Below are 25,451 nucleotides of genomic sequence, written 5' to 3'. Positions count from 1 at the left end.
AATAATTTCAGTGGGACTTTCTATATTGTGTATACAAAGTAGAAAATACATTGTTAAAAGAACCCTGGAAATTAAGATAGTATATTTCTCTGAATATCATTTAGGAAAATGGATTTATAAGCTTTGAATATGCTAAAGCAATAGAACATAACAACAGAGTAGAATACAGATCCTATTGCAAAAGCTAAGACAGAGGCATAACTTAATTAAATGAGTTATATTTGCAGTTTTCTTTCTTTCCTGTTCTTTTCAATGCTATATTTTCTGTTAGGTTTCTATCTGACTATTGTGAAAAGGGCATTCTTAGGTAGCTGCTTGTGCTACCAGAGAGGGGGGCCACACAAAGGCCTGCTTGCTGACATATTCAGCATACTACTACAAGCCCCTGCTTTGGTGTGAGCCAGAGGCCCAGTGAGGACACTGGGTGTGGGGAACCATACTTCATGAAGACACATTTTAACGGGGGCCAGTTCAGTTGCATTCAGCATACATTCACTGAGCTCCTACTCATATGCCAGGTATTGGAGAAACAAAGATGAATATCCTTGAGGTGCTCTAAGTAATATGAAGGAAAACAAATTTTTAGCAGGTAATATCAGTAGTAGGTAGTGAGTGAAGAGAGAGTTAAGTACTTGGGAAGCACAAGAGTGGTGTCTGGCTAATGGGGAAACTAAGGCAAGGTAGTTGATGCTTTGTATTAGGTCTCCAGCTACAATTTTCAGTAGTACTGATTATGACCAATAACTAGACTTACATGTTTCAAAATCAAGACGGGATGGTGTACGGGTGCCTGGGTGGCTCAGTTGGTTAAGTGGCTGCCTTTGGCTTAGGTCATGATCTCAGGGTCCTGGGATCGAGTCCCACATCAGGCTCCTGGCTCTGCGGGGGAGCCTGCTTCTCCCTCTGCCTACCACCCCCCCTGCCTGTTCTCTCTGTGTCAAATAAATAAATCTTAAAAAAAAAAAAAAAGGAAGGGATGGTATAGGTTAAGAAAATTACCATTACCACGCTGAATTTTGGACTTAGTTTTTTCTTTGCCTTTCTTTCTTTTTCTTCCTCCTCTTCTTCTTCTTCTTCTCTCTCCATTTCTCTCTTTCTCTTTTTTTTTTTTTGCCATAGTCTTAAGACACTGGATTGTGGATTTTAATTTGGCATAAGGTCTCCATGGCTGGTAGAGTAGGAGACCATACAATGCTTAAAAGCATCTTTACTTAATCCCATGACTTATTCTTTTACACTTTAACATTAAAACTTTAAGTCATTAATTGAAGATGAATTGGACTGACCAAAGCCCAGGGCTCTGAAAAAAATATAAACAATATTACAATAGATACCTGTATTTCTCGATTCAGCTGACATCACTGAGACTCCAACTTCACTAAAGAATCCCTCTTCTGTGCTTATTGGTTAGCAATCCACTGGAATAAAATATTATATGCCTGGATTGTTTTATTTTTTTTTTAAATTTTTAAAAAAGATTTTATTTATTTATTTGACAGAGAGAGAGACAGCAAGAGAGGAAAAACAAGCAGAGGAGTGGGACAGGGGGTCGATGCGGGGTTCGATCCCAGGACCCTGGGATCATGACCTGAGCTGAAGGCAGACACTTAATGACTGAGCCACCCAGGCACTCGCCTGGATTGTTTTAACATGGAGACACTGCATATTTTTCTCACCAACATGGCTTGAAAGAGGGTCTATGAAGCCTCTACTGGCTTCTGAGCCAACAACTAAGAAACCTTTGTCAAGACTGGGAAATGCCAAGACCTATGGCCCTGACTGCTGGCTTTTGATAATTGGACAAGTTTTTAGCTAAAGGAATGAGGAAATGCTTGTTTTAATTTCTTATTCTTTTTTTTCTTCTGGTGGAATTAAGGCTAAATTTAACATGTTAAATTTGCATGTAATATTTTTAATCTACAAATGAATAAAATTACACACATACGTTATAAAGACAAATTAAATCCACCCTTCAATTTATGAAATACAATAGTAACAACACTGCTGCATTTACCTGTGCAACAGAAAAACCATTCTCCTGACTTCTTTCTTTTTTTTTTGATAGAGAGAGAGACAGCCGTAGAGGGAACACAAGCAGGGGGAGCAGGAGAGGGAGAAGCAGGCTTCCTGCAGAGCAGGGAGTCCGATGCGGGGCTCAATCCCAGGACCCTGGGATCATGACCTGAGCCGAAGGCAGATGCTTAATTAACGACTGAGCCACTCAGGAGCCCTCATTTTCCTGACTTTTATGCTAAACATTTTTTCCAGTTTTACCACTTACATGTATATTGTGTAGTTTTGTTTCTATTTGAGCTTGCTAAAATGATATCCCAATGTATGCAGTGTTCTGCAACTTTTTTCTTTCATTGTTACTAAGATTCAGCCCTGCTGCTGCATGTGGCTGTAGCTTATTTACTGCTATAAAATATTCCAATGTAAATATACTAAAATGCATTGGTGCATTTTCCTGCTGATGGAAATCTGAGTTGTTTCAGTGTTTTGCTATTATAATGTTGCTATGAACATTTGTCCAATTTCACCTGTGTACAAACTCAAAAGTATTTCTAGGTCAACAGTGAGGGGGACAGCGAGGTTATGTTGAGTTATGGAGAATGTGAGATCCAACTTTCCTCCAAATTAGTTACTACTCTAATTTTTGAATTAATTTACACCTTTACCAGCTGGGCATAAACATTCCCACTGATTCACACTTGCAGATACTGGCCACTGTTAGACTTCTTTATTCTTGTCAGTCTGGTGAGTAAAAATGGTATCTTATTGTGACCTTCATTTGCACTTCCCTGATTATTAATAAGGCTGAACATCTTTTCATGTTAAATTGCCATATGTGTTTCTTCTGAAATATCTTTTCATGTCATTTGCTCATTTTTCTTTTGGGATGTTTGCCTTTTTTATTGATTGTAGTAGATCTTTATATATCCTAGGTACTAATGCTTTGCTAGTTTCACGTTTTACAAATTCTTAATTTAGTATTTAAGTATTTCAGTATTTTTAGTATTAGTCTTTTTTTTAAAGATTTCATTTATTTATTTGAGAGGGAGAGAGAGAACATGCGCACAAGGGGGGGGGGGGCAAAGGAAGAGAGAGAAGGAGGTTCCCAGCTGAGCAGGGAGCCTAATGCAGGGCTCGATCCCAGGACCCAGAGATCATAACCTGAGCTGAAGATAGATGCTTAACCAACTGAGCCACCCATGTGCCCCAGTATTAGTGTCTTTTCCCTTTATTAATGGAAGATCTTTATTTTTTTTAAAAGATTTATTTATTTTAGAGAGAGAAAGGGGGGGCAGCAGGGGAGAGGGGCAAAGGAAGAGGGAGAGAATCCTTAAGCAAACTCCCTGATGAGCAGGGAACCTGACTAGGGGCTCAATCTCAGGACCCTAAGATCATGACATGAGCCAAAACCAAGAGTCGGATGCTTAACCAACTGAGTCACCCAGGCGCCCCAGAAGTTCTTTATTTTGATCTAGTCATGTTTATCAGTCATTTTACAGTTAATACTTTATAGTTAACAAATATTTCCCTGCTCAGGTGTCATAAAGATATATTTCTATATAAACTTCTAGAAGCTGTTTCTCAGTTTGGTTGTGAGGAGGGGATCCAATTTTTCCTTTTCCTTCATGGATAAGCCATGTCCTAGCACCAGTTACTGAAGGCCTATCTTTTAGATCTGTCACCAACTGTTCCCACTTTCATTTGAGGAACTAAACATTTACCTCTGTGACTCCTAGGAAGTTACCATTTCTTCTTTTTTTTTTTTTTAAAGATTTTATTTATTTATTTGACAGAGAGAGAGAGAGCATGAGAGCAGGAACACAAGCGGGGGGAGTGGAAGAGGGAGAAGCAGGCTTCCTGCCGAGCAGGGAGCCCGATATGGGACTTGATCCCAGGACCCTGGCATCGTGACCTGAGCCGAAGGCAGACGCTTAATGACTGAGCCACCCAGGCACCCGGAAATTACCATTTCTGAGCTTCACTATCTCCATTTATAAAAAGGGATGCCTCACAAGATTGGTATAAAAGTTAAATTAGATAACTACAATGCTGTGCCAATGTAAACTACTAACCACATGTTAGGAAGGAGGTAGGAAGACTATGGTACACTAGTCTCAGGCTCAATTATAATTTCATCCATCTATAGTCAACACATGACTTATTTTGGAGATTTTGAAACGTGACTGCAAATTAGTTGATACTTCTTACGCTGAGATGTAGTGTCCCTTGAATTTGGGCAGACTGCAGTCAATCAATACAGTATGGCCGAAGTGATGTTATGTAACTTCTGAGATGGTCAGAAAAGGCAATGCAGCCCCTGTGGAGTGCGCTGCGACACCCTTGTTGGAGTCCTGAGTCTCCACGAAACATGTCCTACTACCCTGATGCTGCCATGCTATAAGAAAGCCCAAAGCACATAAGGAGACAATGTGGAGATGCTCAGACATGAAATGAAGAGAGAGGTATCTCTGGTTGGCTTCTGCATGCTTCAGCTCCAGACACCACTACCTCCAACCCATGCAAGACCCCAAGCCAGGGCTACCCAAATGCTTCCTTTCTCAATTCCTGATCCACAGAGACCATAACAGAAAATAAAATGATTGCAGCTCTTTCCAGCCAGTAAGTTTTGAATAGGTTATATACATCAGTAGACAACTGGGAGACTTATTGAGCACAGATTTTACATAAAGAACTGTGAAAAGTAATGTCGTATTTCTATTCATCAGTCCTAAGTGAAGAATGACATGAGAGCTAAAATAACATTTTAGATTGAATTAAGACCATTATAGATTATTGTCTACATTGGTGGTATCTTGAGACCTCAGTATTATTCAAAGCACCTTCATTTTAGTAGATCATGCCTGAAATTGCTGACTTCATATAAATTTAAGATCCTATTATCCAGCTTAATGAAGGCTTTACGTGTTACATCATGGTTGCCATATTTTACTTACAACATAACAGAGAAAAGTAAATAGAATACTTAGATATACTTTGTTTTTTTTTTTAAAGATTTATTTATTTATTTATTTGACAGAGAGAGACACAGTGAGAGAGGGAACACAAGCAGGGAGAGTGGGAGAGGGAGAAGCAGGCTTCCCACCAAGCAGGGAGTCCAATGCGGGGCTCGATCCCAGGACCCTGGGACTATGACCTGAGTTGAAGGCAGATGCTTAACGAATGAGCCACCCAGGTGCTCCTACTTTGTCTTTTTTTAAATTAATTTATTTTTTGAGAGACAGACACACACACAGCAAGTGGCGGGGAGGGGCAGAGGGAGAGAATCTTAAGATTCTCCACTATGGAGCCTGACTTGAGGCTTGATCTAACAACCCTGAGATGATGACCTGAGCCACAGTCAAGAGTTGGACGCTTAACCAACTGAGCCACGCAGGTGCCCATAACTTTGTCTTTTAATTATGAATGGGATGAGATTTACCATTTGTTAAAGTGTCCAATGCTACCAGAAACTCATACTGATAGTTTCAGATCTTAAAAAATACTGCCTAAATACTGAGCAATATATAGAATTGTTGAATCGCTATATTGTATACCTGAAACTAATTTAACACTGTATGTTAACTATACAAGAAATAAAATAAAATAAAATAAATACTGCTTAAACACAACTATTTGTCAAGGAAGGTGTTTGAAGGTAACTAAATTCACTAAATAAGCTTTAGTGCATTAAAAAAACCACAACAGCTATTTTTTATTATTCTGATCTAACCTTAACAGACATTGTAAAAGCTTTTAAAAATGGTCACACAACAGTCGACATGTATAGTAATAATTAATTACTCTTTTGGGAAAAAGTAAAAACTATGGAAACAATTCTGCAACTACTGTAAATTACCACAATAAAACGCTGAAGTGAACCTGCCCAAACACATGAACAAATATGATGAATCCACTGGCGTCTAGTTGGCATAGAACACTAGTATACTATACAGGCAGCAGTTTATTCCCAATTTAATGGGATCAGATCACAATACATACAGAATTTAAAAGTGTAACAGAAATCTAAAGTGACAAACCTCCCATATTGTGATAATATTCATAAAAATCAGAGAAAAGCATTAGATAGGACATATAACATTAAGATTGCAATACCTTCTTGAGGCTAGAAAGTCCCAAATGAAAACTTAGAAGTCAGAATGAAAACAGAGTTGATCAAAGGAAATTAGAAATTCTGGGAAAAAGTTCTAAAATACATATATAATATAGAGCTAGAAAGGAAATTAGATTTTGGGGGGATGAAATAAGAAATAGGAGACTGTAGGGACACCTGAGTGGCTCATTAGTTAATTGCCTGCCTTCGGCTCAGGTCATGATCCCAGGGTCCTGGAATCGAATTTTGCAACGGCTCAGGTCATGATCCCAGGATCCTGGAATCAAATTTTGCAACGGGCTCCTTGCTCAGCAGGGAGCCTGCTTCTCCCTCTGCCATTCGCACTGCTTGTGCTCGCTCTCTCTCTGACAAATAAATGAATAAAATCTTTAAAAAAAAAGAGAGACTGTAAGGGCCATGATTTGAATCACATAGAATAATAACTGGGGTCAAAAGAATAACACAATGTAACAATATAACTGTTACATTGTAACAGTTATAACAATTTATGTTATTTTTATAGTGCTAAAGATGAACAGTTATGAACCACAGAGATGAATATAAATTACAGGGGGAAGAGTGCCTGTTTGACATGAGGACAGATAGCATGAACATTTTACATGTCTAAATAAAGTCTTGATTACATATTCTTTAGTAAGTTACATATAAAACATCTGAAATAAAACTGCTTTTTTATTTAAACTCTTGCCATTATTTGCTAAAAAGAACAAAATTTTTGAGGTTTTGCATTAAAGACACATGCAAAATTAAACAAAAATGTCTAAGATTATAAAAAAATGGTTGTTTTCCTAACAAACTGCTGAGTGTCATGAAAATTTCAAAGCAAAGACATAATGAAATTCTAGGAAGCAAATCAACATTGGTAATGAAAAAAGCAAAACATTCAAGACAGACCCACCTAAAACATTCATTAGCCATCATTTCTGTGAGTCCTGAAAAATGTACAGGAATGATGTGTGCAGCATCAACAGTTAGGTCATCAACATGATGGCCAAAACCACATGATATTTGCAGATAAACTCACAATTCCATATGCTTGTAGCTGACCTGATCTAATATAAACCCTGCAACATTTTGAAAATTCTAAGAGGTTTTTACATTGAACCATTATGTTCATGATGGTTAAAAATCCTTAAATTTATAGATGTACACTTCTTTTACACTTGGTCTTCAGTGTTAAGTGAATATAACTGGCAATTCAACATAAACCTATGTGGTATAACAATATATAACACTAAAAAAAAACCAATATATAATGCTACGCTATGCCCATTAATATAATCATTAGAAACAAAATCCAGAAATTTTCAAATACTTCTTACTGTTGGTCAAAGATTTTTATTTTTTATAGTAGATTTCATTTTTCTTTTAAAGGGATTTATAATGTTAGGGTGCCGGGGTGGCTCAGTCGGTTAAGCTTCTGACTCTTGATTTTGGCTCAGGTCATGATCTCAGGATTGTGAGATCGAGCCCCATGAAGGGCTCTGCACTCAGCAGGAAGTCTGCTTGGGATTCTCTCTCTCCCTCTCTGACCCCACCCCTCTTTTGCACGCACATGTGCGCGCTCTCTCGCTCTCTCAAATAAATAAATAAATCTTTAAAGGGATTTATAATGTCATTTACCTGTAAATGTACAATTCTCAGAAATATATCTTCTCTCATGCTCATCTCAATATCAAAACGAGAAAGTCTTTTGTCTGCTTCTGTACTTGCTGCCCGTACATCTTTGTCAGAGGAGACGTGCTGGGGAAAGTCTAGCATGGTTCGTTCCACTGTCAATAGAGGAAAAAACCATAAGGACTCATCAAATCAGTACTAAGAAAAATACCTCCTACCTAGATGAATGATTATCCCAATTTAACTTTTCATTTTATACTTTCTGTAAAGGTTCCTAAGGCTATCAAGAAACAGCATCTAATGCAGGACTTGGCTGTGGCACTGGCATTATTAGGGACAATAAGGGTGTACACTGAGCACTTAACAAAGTATATTTAGGGTGTAATTTATTAACTGGGAATGCAGAAGGATAAAGACATAGTTCTCATAGTGACGCGTTTTATAGTCTGGGATGTGGGAGTATGGAATAGTTTGTGAAAAGATAAAGAACAATACAGGATAGAGCAGCTTACTTGTCAACGAATGGGATAGTAACTCAAAGACAGCAGTACTGAGAACTGGAGCACTATGTAATGCCTCACGGGGAAGGCTGGACCTTAGTATGGGCAGGGTAAGAGGAAGATCTCAGGAGAGGATTGGAGGGGAGACTAGAACAAGCATGGGGACTGGAAGAGACAGAGGATGTTTTAGAAAAAGGCAGACCAGGGGCGCCTGGGTGGCTCAGTTGTTAGGGGTCTGCCTTCGGCTCAGGTCATGATCCCAGGGTCCTGGGATCGAGCCCCACATTGGGCTCCCTGCTCCGCGGGAAGCCTGCTTCCCCTCTCCCACTCCCTCTGCTTGTGTCTCTCTGTCAAATAAATAAATAAATCTTAAAAAAAAAAAAATTAGGGACGCCTGGGTGGCTCAGTTGTTAAGCATCTGCCTTAGACTCAGGTCATGATCCCAGGATCCTGGGATGGAGCCCCACTCGGGCTCCCTGCTCAGCGGGAAGCCTGCTTCTCCCTCTCCCACTCCCCCTGCTTGTGTTCCCCCTCTCGCTGTGTCTCTCTCTGTCAAATAAATAAAATCTTTAAAAAAAAAAAAAGAAAAAACGAAAAAGGCAGACCAATTTAGTGGGAGGGGGTTTGTTTAGAATAGAAATTCTTAACCTTTACTACAGATTCCTTAGAGAATCATGTCAAAAACCCTCCCCCAAATGCTAACATTCATACAAGCATAAAAAAGTTCCATACAGTTACAGAAGATTCCCAGAAATCTCAGTGGACACAACCAGTAAGCAGCTCAATATTGGGGCTATTCCTGTTACATGATGGTGGTAATGCAGTCTGCTCTAATTTTCACATATTAGAATTGTTTCTTGGGTTTTTCATACATTTGTATTTTGACTTTAATCGGGCAAAAATCTGATGTCAGTAAAATAACCCATCTTACAGGAAAAAAATGAGTATCGTTTGTAGGGATGGTTGCAGCTATGCTGTGACAGTGAATACATGTTTGTTGTCTTTAGTACTTGGGCGGTATTCTAAAGAGGTAAAACTTCCACATGTGATACACAGTAGAGAGTAGAACATACCAAGAAATTGTCTAGTTAAACCAGCTACCTCACTTATGTCGGTCCTCTTCGAACATTGCTACAAATAAAGCTATAAAAAGTTGCCTAAAACATCTGAATAAATTCATAAGGTATGGTTTTAAAAATCAAGTTAAATAATTATTCTTTAAGTATTTCATGTAAAATATGCACTTTTATGTCTCTTGATTAAAGAAAGAATGGAACAGAATTAAAATTTCATATACACAGCACTTGTTTGATAGAGTTAACTATATAGTTACAATTTGTTTACTTTTTAAAATTAGCTCAAGAAGATATTAAGAAAAAAATCAAAATTGCTCCAGAACTAAAATGAAGAGAACAAAATGCAGGAGCCTAAAATTAGAAACATATTCTTTTTTTTTTTTTTAAGATTTTATTTATTTATTTGACAGAGAGAGACATAGCGACAGAGGGAACACAAGCAGGGGGAGTGGGAGAGGGAGAAGCAGGCTCCCCACCAAGCAGGGAGCCCAATGTGGGGCTCGATCCCAGGACCCTGGGATCATGACCTGAGCCGAAGGCAAACGCTTAATGACTGAGCCACCCATGTACCCTGTTAACATATTCTTAAACGAACCATTTCCTTCCTTACTTTGCCACAAAGACCTGAACCAGACTTATGTGCTCATTGCCAAACTATAAACAGTACCTGACACTAGACAAATGAGGTTTTAACAGCCATTGCAGGAGGCAGATCGAACTCTGAGAATATGTACCAATAAGAGAAAGTTAGTCTTTTAAAAAAAAGCTACTCCTAAACTCAAAAATTTTTATGATTAACTCAAAAAGCTAAACTTATGGGATAGCAAGAATACCAGACAACTAAAAATATATCCAAAAGATGTATTATTGGGGGGGGGGGCGCCTGGATGGCTCACTCGTTAAGCATCTGCCTTCGGCTCAGGTCATGATCCTGGGGTCCTGGGATTGAGCCCCGCATCAGGCTCCCTGCTCGCCAGGGAGCCTGCTTCTCCCTCTGCCGCTCCCCCCTGCTTGTGTTCCCGCTCTTGTTGTCTCTCTGTCAAATAAATGAATAAAATCTTTAAAAAAAAAAGATGTATTATTGGGGAAGAGGCAGAATTTAAGATAATTTTTAAAAAGATTTTGTTTTCTCCCCACTGATTTCTGTATTTGTTAAATGCGTAAGTCACCAGGCTGGCATACCATCTTGGCCATATGTGACTGAAGAATTGACACTCTGAACGAAGGACAAAACCACATACAGGGAGGGAGATACACATGAAGCTGCCTTCTGGGAAAACTCTGCCAAATGGGGACCAATTCCATCCCTCTGACTTTTTTTTTTTTTAAGATTTTATTTATTTATTTGACAGAGAGAGAGAGAGAGCATAAGCAGGGAGAGTGGGAGAGGGAGAAGCAAGCTTCCCGCTGAGCAGGGAGCCGGATGCGGGGCTCGATCCCAGGACCCTGGGATCATGACCTGAGCCGAAGGCAGACACCCAACGGACGGAGCCACCCAGGCGCCCCATCTATCCCTCTGACTTTGACTAATGAGACCAACCAGGTCTTTTTTATTCAGCAGTTTAAACTCAAGACTTTTAGCCAGATTTAGTGGTCATTAATCAGAGTGAAGCAGGTGGTGGTAAGAGGCAGAAAATGAAACAGAAGAGGTAAGAGAGTCCCTATTACGGTGGGACGTAGGGAAGGGAACTCTTGGTGATGAGGGGCTGATGGGGGTAAAGAGAGGACTACGTCACTAGGGCTGTGCAGGATTCTGGACAACCTTCCAAATTCCAGAATACATACAAATGTTTATGATATCCAATTCTACAGATAACCTATGCTCTTACAAAGCCTGGATACATGGCCAAGGTTGCTTAGTCATAATACACTCGAGAGTACACCTAACCCTTAGGGGCAACTGACGTGAATCTTCATTCCTTTTAACTCAAAGGGCCTAATACTTATATTACAAAGATAATATATTTTAAGTGTAGGAAATATGGAAAATAGAGAAAAGCAGAAAGAATAAATTTTTAAAAATCAACTGTAAACCTAAAACTTAAGAAATTAGCTATTATTTAAATCTGTGTATTTTCTTCTGGTTTCCTTCTCTGTGATTTTTTAAAAATGTTATTAAACACTGTTCCTTAACATGATCTTAATGGCTACATAGTGTTGCAGAGGCTGAATGTATCATTATTTGGCCTTTCTACTGGTTGGCACCCAGGGGTTGTTTCCAGGCTTTTGCTATGACAGAGTACCTGTTTAAACATGAATTCATACACAATTTTTCCTGTATCTGATTATTTCCTTAGATTAAAAGCCTAGATGCAGAACTGGAGGGCTAGGATGTGAACTTCTTAAGAGTTTTGGTGTATTATGTCAAAATACTCTCTAGAAAGCAGCTGTAACGAGAAGGTACATTTCGTAGCACCTCTGCCAACATAATAAAAACATTTTAATCTTACTTAATTCAATTCTAGGCAATTAATTAATGATTATGGAAAAATCAATGTCTTGTAAAATTGGAAAATGGACTGCCCAAACAGAATGCATAAGATGGGTTACGAGGCCTACAAAATGAACTGTCGAGGTGTTTCTGCATCCCACTCACCTATATACTTCACTTCTACATCTGCCAGTGCTTGCAAACAGTTCTCATAAGTTACTTCCTCAACATCAAGCATTCCGATAGCATCGTACACCTGTTTGGTCTGCACGATGAGCTCCTCAGTTCTTGTTTTAATTTGCTCTGGTGAAAGATCCCATCTTAAAACATTTCTGCCAGCTGCAGTATAGGAAGACATTGCCTGAAGAGGAGACATCACTTCTCTTCCTAAAGTCATTCTGAATAAAATCCTGGAACCACCAACTCTAAAAAGAATCAGAAAAAGAATAAAAATTAAGCACTTGTTGGTCCAAAGTCAATACACAAATGCGTATTATCTAATCGAATTAAAAAGGACTTTTTCATAAAATTGAGCAAATCTCTTTCAGGTGAACACATAAGCACAAAACTAAATGCCTTTGTATTTTTTTTCCTCCTTGAATGCAGATTTAATGGAATTAGTACTTACCAAACACTGAATTGGTTATGTAATTAAATCATGTTGAGAAATAAAGTTAGTGTCAAAGACATAATATTGTCCTTTACAAATTAAACAAGCAATCTTTCTTACTTAAATGTTTTTCCTGTGCTGGGATGCCTGGCTGGCCAAGTTGGTAGAGCATGTGACTCTTGATCTTGGGGTTCTAAGTTCAAGCCCCATGTTGTGTGTAGAGATTACTTACAAAAATAAAATCTTTAAAAAATAAAAATTAAAAAGAAATAAATGTTTTAAATGTTTTTTCTGTGCCAACATCCACTTACAGTGTAACAGACTCAAAACATATTTTGGGATTCAGCAAGGAAACATTTTCAAAAATGCTCTTTTTATAATGAACAATGTAAAGATTTTTTAACAAAAATTTCATGTAAATCAACTATGGCAATTTGAATTTAAGACTTGGGAATTAAACTCTGGTATTGCTATGACGTTATTCTAAAAGATAAAAGAAAAAGGAGATTAAGTGTATGGTACCAAGCTTTCACTTCCATAAAACTTTAAACTAATAATTGATGCCATACATGTGTATATACACCATATAGTATAATTTTAGAGTCTATAAATAAAAATATAATTAATAGCTAACATTTGTTGTGTGTTTAGGTACTGTACTAAAGGTTTTCCATTTATTCACTCAGTCCTCACAACAAAACTATGAGGCAGATAATGTGGTTATTCTCATTTTACCAAAGAGGAAACTAAAACACAGGAAAGTTAAGTAACCTGTCCAAGGTCACACAGTTGGTAATATGGTAGGAGCTAGGATTAAAAACATAGTAGAGATCCAGAACCTGCACTCTTAACTACTATGCTAAACTTCATTCCTATTATCTTACAAGATCCCAAAACAACCTTATGTGGTAGGCAGCACGTTATTCCCTTTTAATAGAAGATGCAGTTGAGGCTCAGAGAGGCTAAGTGACTTATCTAAGGTCATTCACTTAACAGATACTTCTGAGCATATACTGTCTGGTCATTGTGACAGGCATCAAAGAGAAACAGGCAAATTGAGTAGGACCCTGCTATTATAATACAGTGGAGAAACGAATTGATAAATGAACTATTATACTATATTGAGATGAGCCCTATGACAGGGATAAGCGGAGGGAACTCTGAAAGACCACAGAAGGAAGTTTTCTAGGAAGATTTTCCAGAGGGTACAAGGAGCAAGCCAAGATCTGGACGTGTCTAGAAATTATCCAAATGCCAAAAGCTGTAAGGAGAGAGGTCTGATAAGGTCAGTTGGAACTAGAGAATGAAGAGCCTTGGGAATCACTGAAGAGTTCAACCTTATCCTGAGGGCAGTGAGAGAGCCATCAAAGGGTTTTAATCAGGTAAGACATGAAGTAAGGTACACATTCTAGAGAAATCGCCTGAATTATAGTGAGTTGAAAGGTTTGGAAAAGAGAGATCATACTAGGGGAAAGCGATTACTGTAACTGGGGCATAATATATGGTATCCTGAACTAGGAAATAGGGGGAACTGGAGTGACTTAGAAGATATTCAGGAACTAGAATCAATATGATGTGGTACTTGGTTTAGGTGTGGGTAGAGGGAGAGAGAGTCAAGGATGTTGTCCGGGGTTCTGTCTTGAAACCAGACGGATGGGTGGTGGTGGTACCATCACTAAACTAGGAAATTCAGAAGGAGGTGGCTCTTTGCGGGGAAAAGGAGAAATTCAATTTTGGACTTGCCAAGTTTGAAGTGGCTGCAGCACATGTAAGTGGAGTTCATTAATATTAGATGGTAATTGGAGTTAAAGGGCTGGTTGAACTGGCCCAAGGGAGTCTGCAGAATAAGAACAGAACAACTGAGCCTTAACTCTAATTTAGTCATTGAGGTAGAACGAAACAAGCCAGAATGGATTTAGGAAGTTGTGAAAAGTACGCACAGAAAAAGGGAAGGAGTGCATAAGTGCTAAATGTACAAATCTCAAAAAAGATGGAAGAGTCTGTTAAATTTAGCAGCAGGAATGTCCCTGATGGCTCTGGCGAGAGCAGTGTCAGTGGGATGTTAGTGGTGGAAGTCAGAATCCTATGACTGAGGGGGAGGAAGAAGGTAAAGAACTGGAGAGTGCATCTAAGCAATTCTCTAGAGCTGGATATATTTCAGATAAGAAGAGAGACTACAGCCTCAGTAAAATAAATAAAACAGGTAAAGTGGGAGAACTTAGGTTATAGTAAAAAAAGTATGGGTTTGAATTTAAGAATTCAAAGGTTAAGCAGTCTGACAAGATCCAGGACATTTTCCCAGAAGTGGGCGGTTGATATAAACGAGGTGGAAGAGTACAAATGGCCGACCATCTAGTATTGGATAAATTGTCTATGTGAGGGGTCCCTGGGTGGCTCAGTTGGTTAAGCGGCTGCCCTAGGCTCAGGTCATGATCCCGAGGTCCTGGGATCGAGCCCTGCATCAGGCTCCCTGCTCTGCGGGGAGCCTGCTTCTCCCTCTCCCTCTGTCTGCCACTCCCCCTGCTTGTGCTCCCTCTCTCTGAGTCAAATAAATAAATAAAATCTTTTAAAAAAAATCATCTATGTGAACACATAGAGTCAGCAGCTTGATAGCTGAGCCTGGGAAGAGAAAGGAAGACTGAGCCAGAAACCAAAGTCTTCAAAGACTGGAGAAGACCAACCAGGTAGTTGGTGGAGGACATCATAAGCAGGGCATACAATGATAAAACAAGACTGTGAGCCTCAAAGGTGTTTTCATACAATGGTGAAGAAGTGTTCACCGGGGAGCATAACTGGGGGGGGAAGGCAGGAGCTGGGGAACAAAGAAGATGCAGTCTTTCCTCCTTACTTTGTGCTATATGGGGTGTGGAAGAAAAAGGGATGTAGAGAAACTATTTTCCCCAGGGTTGAATGTATTCCAGTAAAGGTTAATAGAAGAAAAGACAATCCGGAGAGTATAAAAAAGTGGAGGAGTTTGTTTATTATGGGACAAGGGTTCCAGAAAAAATGAGGGAGAAATCTAAGAGTAGAATAGATAGCTAGATAGGTGTTGGTTGTCCAGCCATTCGCTGCTTCTGTCTAACTAAGTATGTATACATTTTTCTTCCCGGTACCCATGCACCACCAACCCCCCTGCCCCAGTCCATGATCTGTGAAGGTAGCTGTCTTTACCCTCAGAACTCCTGTTCCCAATGTGTGTAAATGAGCAAGCTTATGTCCTGGACAGTAGCTGGTATCCACCTTAGGACAAAGAGAAGAACCTGACTTAGGATGAAACAAACACTGTGAACAGAAGGAAGGAAAGCAAATATTTACTGATATCCCTGAGCCCCTGCATCAGTTAATTCTGAAACCTGACCTAGAGCTACTTTCATTATGTTTAAGCCAGTTTGAAGACAGTTTCATGTTATTTACTTCATAGAGGATCCTAACTGATACAGGAATGAAAACTGATAAAGGAATGAACACACACACACACACACACACACACACACACACACACAAACAAGTATGAAGGTCACAACAAGAAATAATGGATGACTGGAGGGTCTTAAATGCTTGGTGGTGGCTGAAAATAATATGGACGAAAAGTTCGGTGTGTGGAGTTGGCTGAAAATGTCCAAAATAATTATTTCCATAATCCCTCATGGAAACACAGAACTGAGGCCACAAGGAGGAGTCAGCCATGACCATGACTGACCGGCTTTCCAAGGAAGTTCCAGTAAGAGTGAAGAGGCTGGTCATGGGATTGCTGATGTAATGACCAGCAAGTGGACTGATGACCGAAACATAGCACTTCTGCAGCTTAACCCTGTTCTTTTCTCGACTCTTCCAAGTACAAACCAATTATTACAGACAAATTTTCATTATTGTTAAACACTTTTTTTTTTTTAAGATTTTATTTGTCAGAGAGAGAGAGAGAGCACAAGCAGGGGGAGTGGCAGGCAGAGGGAGAGGGAGAAGCAGACTCCCCGCTGAGCAGGGAGCCCGACGAGGGGCTTGATCCCAGGGTTCTGGGATCATGACCTGAGCCGAAGGCAGCAGCTTAACCGACTGAGCCACCCAGGCACCCCACTGTTAAACACCTTTAAGAGAAAATTACTTCAAACATTTATTGATAAGATAAACCTCCACTAGTTTTCCTTTATTTCCTAATATTTATCTAAAGGTTGAGTGTTTGATCACAGCATACGTGATTTTAACTCAGTGAAACTGGTAAAGATATGAGCACCTCCACCCTGGCTGAAAAGGTATACTCATAATCACCCTTGTATGGTTTCTGTTGCAATTAATGAAAAACTACCCCTTCCTTGAAGTGACACTATTCCCCAAATATGGAAGGGATAAAAAGAAAGGAACAGAAGTTAGAAACCATAATTTTATGGGTCAAAAGAACACATTATATATATATATATATATATATATATATATATATATATATGATTTTATTTGTTTGACAGAGAGAGACACAGCGAGAGAGGGAACACAAGCAGGGGGAGTGGGAGAGGGAGAAGCAGGCTTCCCGCGGAGCAGGGAGCCCGATGCGGGGCTCGATCCCAGGACCCCGGGACAATGACCTGAGCCGAAGGCAGACGCTTAACGACTGAGCCACCCAGGCACCCCTATTTTTTTTACCTTATACTTTTTCTAACCTTTTGGGATTCTGTTTTAATCTCTTTCAGGATTTATAATTCTTGTTACCAAAGAAAAGGAGACAAAAGGATTCCCTCCTACTTGTAACTAAAACATTTTGATCTATTAAGAATTTTTCTATCTGCATCGTCTCTGCTTTTCCTCTTCCTTCGTCATTTTGCTGAATTATCCCTATTCCCCTTTGTTATGATTTCAAGCTCACTCAACACTTCAGATGCTGGTACGTTTATCTTTTCTTCCCCTTCAGTGGCTCCACAGCCCTGGAGAACTGCACCTGTGTGGGAGAACCAGTACACCTGCAATCACTCTAGCAAATGTGATTGTACCCTTGAGACTCTGGTGAGGATTTTTCTGGTAACTTTTTGCAACTACGAAGTACCAAAGTTGAAAGCAGGCAACGCAGCATGATTCTGTCTTCTCTACAGGAGTTATTACATGTAATTATTTGAAAATGAGACTCTAGATTAAAGCTGAGGTTTCTACTATGTAATTAAACACTAATTTGTTTGTTTTTCTTTCTATAAACTTCCAGGCTCTATTATTTCTGTACCATCCATACCTTCTTCATTGTCTCTTCTCTCTTTAAAGCGCTTTTCAACACAAAACTCGGAAACTTCTACCTAAGAAATAATACAGCATATTACAATGGAATTGACAGGAAGGTGCATTTGTTAGGGCTGCTGTGTCCTGTGTCCAACAAACAAATAAGGCTTGGCAAAAACAAAAACAAAAACAAAAAACAAGTGGCACAGATTTTGAAAGAGATCACCAGGTTGCAGAATTTCATTAGGAAAAATGAGCATGCTACAATTATTCTGAGTTAATTACTGTTTTAAAATTTTTGCAAAACATTTTATGGAATGTACTTTCAGAAATGCTCTGACTTATTGGATCATATTCTTTTGAAGCATAGTTTAAAGGCCCCCATTTCCTGCCATCAGGGCTTCTTTGACCATTCCTGTTCATCCAAATCTGAGCTTCTATCGCCTTTTACTTATGCCATTCATTTTAGGCATTTAAATTACTATCATCCACCTGTTCAATTGGCTTGACTCATACTCTGAATTAGACTAGGGCTTTCCCAAGCACAATAACCACTGTACATATCTTCTGTCAAAATCCCCAACCCTAACACACTGCACACTGCTGAGCACACAGTAGATGCTCATTTTGTACTTGAGATGGGACTGATGTGGCTAAAACACTGCAGCAACACTATCTTCCTTCAACGTCACAAATAAATACCCATGCAGGAAAACGTGTTTTATTAGAGCCAGGACTAGAGTGAAGATCATTCTGCAAAATGTCCTAACTTCTATTCCCCAAAATTTACACTTTATCCATGTCCTCATCCTTTCTCTAAAGTGGTGGCATAGCATTTCCTGAAACTTCCCCAATTCCTTAAAACACCCGGCAAACAGTCCTAGTATTGACTTTAGAACTAATGTTTATCTATAAGCTGCTATTGAGGACTGTAATGTTCCCAGACTGGAATTATGTTTTCGATCTCAACTCAAACTTCACCTTCTCCAGGAAGCCTTTTTTGACTATCTTTAGCTGTTTTAGGAACCATTCCTCTGTTAACCAATAGTACTCTACATGTCCAATGACCAAAGCACTTACCATACTGAAGGGTAATCACCTATTGACTTGGTTGTGTGTCCAATAGACCTTGAGCAGAGACTGGGTTTTAGTGATACATGCACACCCTGAACCTAACATTGTTTGTGGTACATGTATATTTTAACGGTGACAGGCTTACCCAAAAAATTCCACTTAAGGTTATTTAATACTTTTCTTCTATTATCTACATGTCCAATATACAAGTAGTTCCATCTGAGAGTATTTAGCCTCTGTTGAGCATTATATAAAGCTCTGATCTGCAATTAGAGAAGATGGTACAGACAGGAAGACAGCACGTATTGGATGGACTCAAGCATCCTGAATGTTGCTAATAATTTTTCTTCTGAATCGACTGCTGAATTGGAGAAACAAATTCAGGATTAGTACTCAATTGTCATTGAGCCCTCCAGTTTGGGTACTTAGAGCTCTCTAACAAAGGTAAGCACCTGGTATTTGAGTTACTAGTGGTCTAGGCAACAGCTTTTTCATGTAAGGACTTTTTATTTTTGTATTTTATTTTTTTTAAAAGACTTTATTAATTTATTTTGAGACAGAGTGAGAGTGAGAGAGAGATCATGAGCAGGGGGAGGGGCAGAGGGAGAAGCAGGCTCCTCGCTGAGGACCCTGGGATCATGACCTGAGCTGAGGGCAGATGTTTAACCGACTGAGCCACTCAGGCGTCCCCATTTAAGGACCTTTTAATTTGGCTTAGGATAGACCTGTTCCATGAACGGAATGTTATAGAATTACATGCCTTAGAATAAGTCACCTTTTACCAGTAAACAGAGACTCAGAGTCTTAGCCAAAATTATTTTTGATGTTCTTTAGCAGAACTGATGTCCAGAAAAATCCTTCTAGCTTGACTACTGAGTTTACAGGGAATGCAATTAAGTATGATAATCTCTTGAACCTCTACCCATTCCCGTGTTTTTTCTCTTAGTTTTAAAGAAAGAGGTGTCTTCCAACTTATGGTCTTCAATTTTCACGTCCTGCAAATTTTCCACTTACTGTCTCCACTTCCTTGTCTTATCACTAATTCGTCTACATTATTTCACTAAAAGTTCCCTGGCAAAGCTCACTTTTACTCTTCCCTAGTCCTTCTTCCACTTTTCTGACCATTTATTCTCCGTCTCCTCTGCTGGCTTCTCTTCCCGTACCCACCAAAAAAAGTTGGTGTCTCCCATGATTCCATCCAGATGCCTAGCTAGAGCTCTAGACCTGAAGACATCTCAAATGTAACATGTTCAAAATGTGATCTTTCTCATGAATTCCTACTCCCAGTTTACTCATCATCTAGGCTCCGAAGCTAGAAACTTGCCACATATATGACTGGTAAGTATCATCATCACTCCCACTATTTATTAAGAGCCTGTTAATGTGCTGGCATTATATCAAGAGTTTACATGATTTTTCTTGTTTAATCCTCCCAAGAAGCCAAGAGGCACATATTAATAACCTACTTGTATGGGGCATGGAGAGTAAAGTGTCAAGATCACAAAGCAGGTGTGGAGGTGGGATTTAAACCTAGATCTGCATGCAAAAGCCCATATTCTTAACTACTATGCTATACTCATGTTGCAACACATCCTAGAGAAGGAAAACAGTAGATTTCTCACTAGTCACACCTCCATGATTGTCCACCCGGCTCGTAATGGGTAGAGAATCAGGCAAGTCAAGCATACATACTGACGTCACTTGTCTCATCTGCTATCCATACCACTCCCTGAAGGAATGCTGCAAGGGCTGTGGAGGAGTGCCCAGCTTCAGCTTTCATCCAGCTCTGAAAAACAGGCCATGTAGGCATAGGCAGCTTAGAGTCACCCATTTTCAAAGACTAAAACACCTCAAATTGGGACAACCTGATGGTTACTCTTTGCACCCAGGTCTCATTCTTTTCCAGAGCCCTTTGATAACTGTTCTTAGGTAAGCAGTAAACTACTTGAAAAAGTGTACTCACCAGAAGCTGCAAACACATTCTTAATGTACTCAGGAAAACAATTTTACATTTCACGTAGATAAGGTTCAGCTGAAGCATTCTAAGAAAACTTTTATGCAACAAATGCTAGTTCTTTATTCCCTGGTGATTTCTCAGATAAGATACAGTGAGCTATTACCATCATCTGTGAATATGCCTACACTCCAGATTATATTATCAAGAAAAGATTCATCATAAAGGGACTTCCCATGAGGTAAATTAGTTGTTTCAGTCATTCCTTTAATTAATACTTACTGAAGTTACAAAGGTGAATAAGACACAGTTATTGCCCTGCAGGAGCTTACAGACTAGTGAGGAAGAGACAAAGAGACAGAATACAAGGCAGCAAATTTTATATGAATAAAGTGATGGGGAATTTAGAGGACAGAGCAAGCAACTCTGCCATGGGGAAGTTCTTCTGTATTTCTCACTCTCTGCATACAGACAGACAGACACACACACACACACACTTCTTTCTTTTATATCCTTTGTATAAAATATTTTATTTTCAATATTTTATTTTTTGTTCTTATTAGCTGTTGCTAAATAGCTAACAGAATTGATCTAGAGTTACTATACTTCCATTTTATTTCAATTAGCATTTGTGGAAGGTCTTCCACGTGTATTCCAGGAAATGTTCCTAACATTAGCTACTTCTAACTTCTAAATTCCTTAAGTTCAATGTTTCTGGGTCTATATGTCAACTGGATACTTACTCTATACAATCTGTATTAAAAAACTAAAAAATAAATGACACATCTAAAGACTGCTTTGGTCTTTCTTCAATCTATTAGGAAAAAAGCATGAATTTATAAGTTAAGTCCCTATGAAGTACCTGATACTCAGTAGATGTTTGTTGAATGAATTAAAATCAGTATGAAGATCGAATATCAGCCATAGATTGGCTGGTGAAACACTCAGAAGGCTGACTGATCTGTTTCTCCTAGGTCAGGGGAAGAATGAAGACATTCTCTTTCTAATTCTACTAGAATGTAAGCTCTTTAAGAACACACTCCATGTCTTACTCACCTTTGTGTTTCTTGGCAAATGTGGAAGAATGTCTTAGTTCAAAGTATACATGTTGTAATTGTTGAATCAATGAGATAGAAAAGTGATGAAAAATCTAAATTTGTCCTAGAATGACTATTAAGTTCAGCCCAAGACACCAAGTAAATAAGGTAATAAGGCAATCAAGAGAAAGTGCCAAGACAATAAAGTTGTTGAAGAAAAGTAATTAAGTAAGGGATCTATCATAAAGATACTTTGAGTCATGGACACATTATCTACAGAATATGCCAGTAGATTTGGAAAGTGAAGCACACAATAAGACTGCTCTTGCTTCCACCTGCTGGTATGGGAAAGTAATTTCTTAGATTATACAGAAAATGTTTAGCAGCTCTAGGAAAACTTTGAAAAAAAATGAACTTTCAAAGCGCTCTTGCAAAGGTAACATAGAGCGCTTTCCATAAAGAATCCATTCACAAAAACGTATACCATGATCTCAGCCACAAATACTTTGAATACAGAGCAGAACTACCCTAAACATAGAGACATTCCAGTGGCCTTTATTTTGAGTAGCCTCCTATGTTTGATAAAGCTAAAAGCAGTATCTATTTTCTTTCATTGTACAGTCCCTTTTTTGCACTCACAGAAGTAGCATTTAAATTTGATGACTAATGGTCACAGAAATTCACACATGTGAAAATACACAAATACATAGAAATGAGTGGATATAAAACTGGTGAAATGTGAATAAGGTTAGCAGATTGCATCAATTCCATATTGTAACTGGGGAAAACGGTATGAAGTGGATATGGGACCATTCTGTGTTATCTCTCATAGCTGCATGTAAATCTGTATCTCAACATTTAAAGTTTTTTTTAAGATTTTATTTATTTGAGAGAGAAACACAGAGATAGTGACAGAGGCAGCAAGAGAGAGCATAAGCAGGGAAGAAAGGGAGAAGCCGGCTCCCTGCTGAGCTGGGAGAACCGACTCAGGGCTCGATCCCAGTACCCTGGAATCATGACCTGAGCTGAAGGCAGATGCTTAACCGACTGGGCCACCCAGGCACCCCTCAAAATTTGAAGTTTTTTAAAAAGGTGGCTGAGTGCTGTATATACCACTGTGGCTCCTTTAAGGGGAGGGAGAGTCAAAGTATGACTGGCTTTTCCAAAGTATAAAATCCATGACTCCACAATGACATACATGAGTGAAAAAGAAAGGAGGAAGGAAGGAAGGAAGTAAAGAAGGAAGGAGGTAAGGAACCAAGGAAGGAAAAAAACAAGCTCCCGTACAGGTGATTTCCAAATATTTGGTGTAGACACTCCAAAATGCTCAAGAAGGTGAAGGTGAAGATTAATTTCTCTCCTGCCTTGGGTATGGGCTGCACTTAGTGACTTGCTCCCAGAGAGGAAGGGCATGGAGAAGTGGGGAAAAGTAACTTAACTTAATAGGAGAGAAACCTGGCAAACCCTACCTCAGCCAACTGACCAAGATTAACATCATCAGTGATGTCAAGTAGACACTGTGTACCCCTAAACATGATATGATAAAAAGGGCACAATATCTCTGCAATCTTCTTCCCCAAAACCTATAACCTTAGTCTTATTGTGAGATAAACACAAATTGAGGAATATTCCATAAAATACCTGTTGGTACTACTCAGAACTCTCAAGGCCGTTAAAAAACAAAGACTGAATCATTCTCACAGCCCAGAGGAGCCTAAGGGAACATGTGGATTAAATATAATGTGATCTCCTGAAAAGGGATTCTGAAAGAGGAAAAGGACATTTGGGAAAAATAAGTGAAATCTGAATAAAGTATAGAATTTAATTAATAGTAATGTACACATATTGGTTCCTTAGTCGTACTAAAGAACCGCTCTTGGTTCCATAGTAATGTAAGATGTTAACATCAGGGGAAACTGGGTAAGGGATTTATGGGAACTCTCTGTACTATCTTGGCAACTTCCCTATAAACCTGGAACTGTTTAAAAAAAACAAGTTTATTTTTAAATATCAACAAAAATTTGATGACTAAAATGACTGGGGCAGCTATAAAGGTCCAATCTTGGTCTTACATAATGAAAATATACTATTTATTCTGGAGCCAATGCCACATACAACTTTAGTTGTGTACAACTTCCTATTATCAGTAAGGCTTAAAAGCAGAACTAATTATATTGTACAAAGTCTCCCCTAGGAAAGAATGATGATACAGTTTGGTGAACTCTTTCTTAAAATATTCGTGATCTGGGGTGCCTGGGTGGTGCAGTCAGTTAAGTGACCCACTCCTGGTTTCAACTGACTCCTGGTTTTGGCTCAGCTCTTGATCTCAGGGTCGTGAGACTGAGCCTGGAGTTGGGCTGGGCTTGGAGCCCGCTTAAGATTCACTCTCTCTCCCTCTGCCCCTCCCTGTTTCCCTGCTGCCCCTTGTGCTGTCTCTCTCTAAAATAAATAAATGAATCTTTTTAAAAAGTTAGTGATCCACTTAAAAAAAAAAAAGGAAATTTTTAGATTTTGGAATGTAATGTAAATAAGTTCTTGTTCCCAAATTTCACTGTAAATAAATGAGAAGGGACTCTTCAAAGTCATCTTTTCCAAGAAATAGGAATAAAAATATAAAATGTTAGAAAGAAATTGCTTAAGGTCATGCGAAGAACTGTGTGACACTAGAAATACTTGTACTATTTCTACTGTTGGCAAAGAGAACTTATAGAGAAGGCTGATTACAAAGTTATAAGGAAGGAAATAGAAAAATCTCAGGTTCTGAAAAATAGGAAGCAGAAGATATTAGTCTAATTGTTTTTCTCCTAATGTTGTATATAGGACATGTGGTTTAATATTTATAGGTTTTAAAGAAATGCACTATAAATGAACATGAAAAGATTGCTTTTCTTAAATGCTTTAACTGGCTTAAGTAAAGCCACCTGAGAATCAGAGCATGTAAAATCAAGTGCTGCCTCACCAATGAAATCAAGACTTCCTTAATAATTCATTAGTAAATGGCCTACCCACACTCATGGAAAACCACAATTCAAAAAAGACATTCCACTTTTATTTTTCTCTAGGAGGATGAATAAATCATTTCCGGCACATTTAATTGGTGTTTGGGGTATACTTTTCACAATTGAAATCCTTACTTAATTACTCAGGAGACTTCTCTCCTCGGTACATTAGTTAATACTTAGGCCCTTTTTTGGGGGTCATCTCACATGGACATTTTGTTGAATGAATGATGATGGCTAAATCCTGTTAGGCCTAGCTAACAACTAGCTTGTTTTTCTTTTTAAAGACTGGTTCAGCCACAAATAGGTGTTTATTGTCATTACATGTGATGATGATATGTAGATTATGTATCTATTATCTATCAATTACTGTAGATTATGTATCTTTGAAAAATAATTTATCTCTCAGAGCTATATACTGAAATACTTATGATTAAGGTAATATAATGTTGGGAATATGTTTCAAAATAATTGAAGGAGGAAGTATATGAAAATAGACTGGCCATGAGCTGACAATTTTGAAGCTTGGTGAGGGAGGTGCGTCTACTAATTTTTGGCTTTGGTTTATGATTGAAATTCTACATAATAAAAAAATTAAAATGAATGACTTTTCATGTGCCTAGCTCTAGTTATTATTCTCACTTCAGACATGGTCTGAAAAACAGAACTTAACATGAACTCAATATATGAACTCATGCTGACAAGCATAGTAAAAGGGACACGAGGGGCACCTGGTTGGCTCAGTTGGTAGAGAATGCAACTCTTGATCTCAGGATTGTAAATTCAAGCCCCAGGCTGGGTGTAGAGATTGC

At 38.7% G+C, this 25,451-nt stretch overlaps 1 protein-coding gene across 1 annotated transcript in view; it reads right to left on the bottom strand.

Annotated features, from left to right (window-relative positions):
- Nucleotides 1-25,451, bottom strand: part of NLN (neurolysin) — a 94,282-nt gene that overhangs the window by 44,212 nt on the left and 24,619 nt on the right. The window contains exons 2-3 of the mRNA XM_028123915.2: nucleotides 11,935-12,194; nucleotides 7,769-7,917 (exon numbers count right to left, since the gene is read on the bottom strand). Of these exons, the coding sequence (XP_027979716.1) occupies nucleotides 7,769-7,917; nucleotides 11,935-12,194 (409 nt within the window). The remainder of the gene's footprint in view (nucleotides 1-7,768; nucleotides 7,918-11,934; nucleotides 12,195-25,451) is intronic.

This window comes from Eumetopias jubatus, unplaced genomic scaffold (genome assembly GCF_037043125.1).
Source record: "Eumetopias jubatus isolate StellerSeaLion01/CBP00866 unplaced genomic scaffold, mEumJub1_p1.0 scaffold_5, whole genome shotgun sequence".
In the NCBI taxonomy this organism is placed as follows: Eukaryota; Metazoa; Chordata; class Mammalia; order Carnivora; family Otariidae; genus Eumetopias; species Eumetopias jubatus.
Note: the sequence above shows the minus strand (reverse complement) of the source record. Positions and strands in the feature narration are given on the sequence as shown.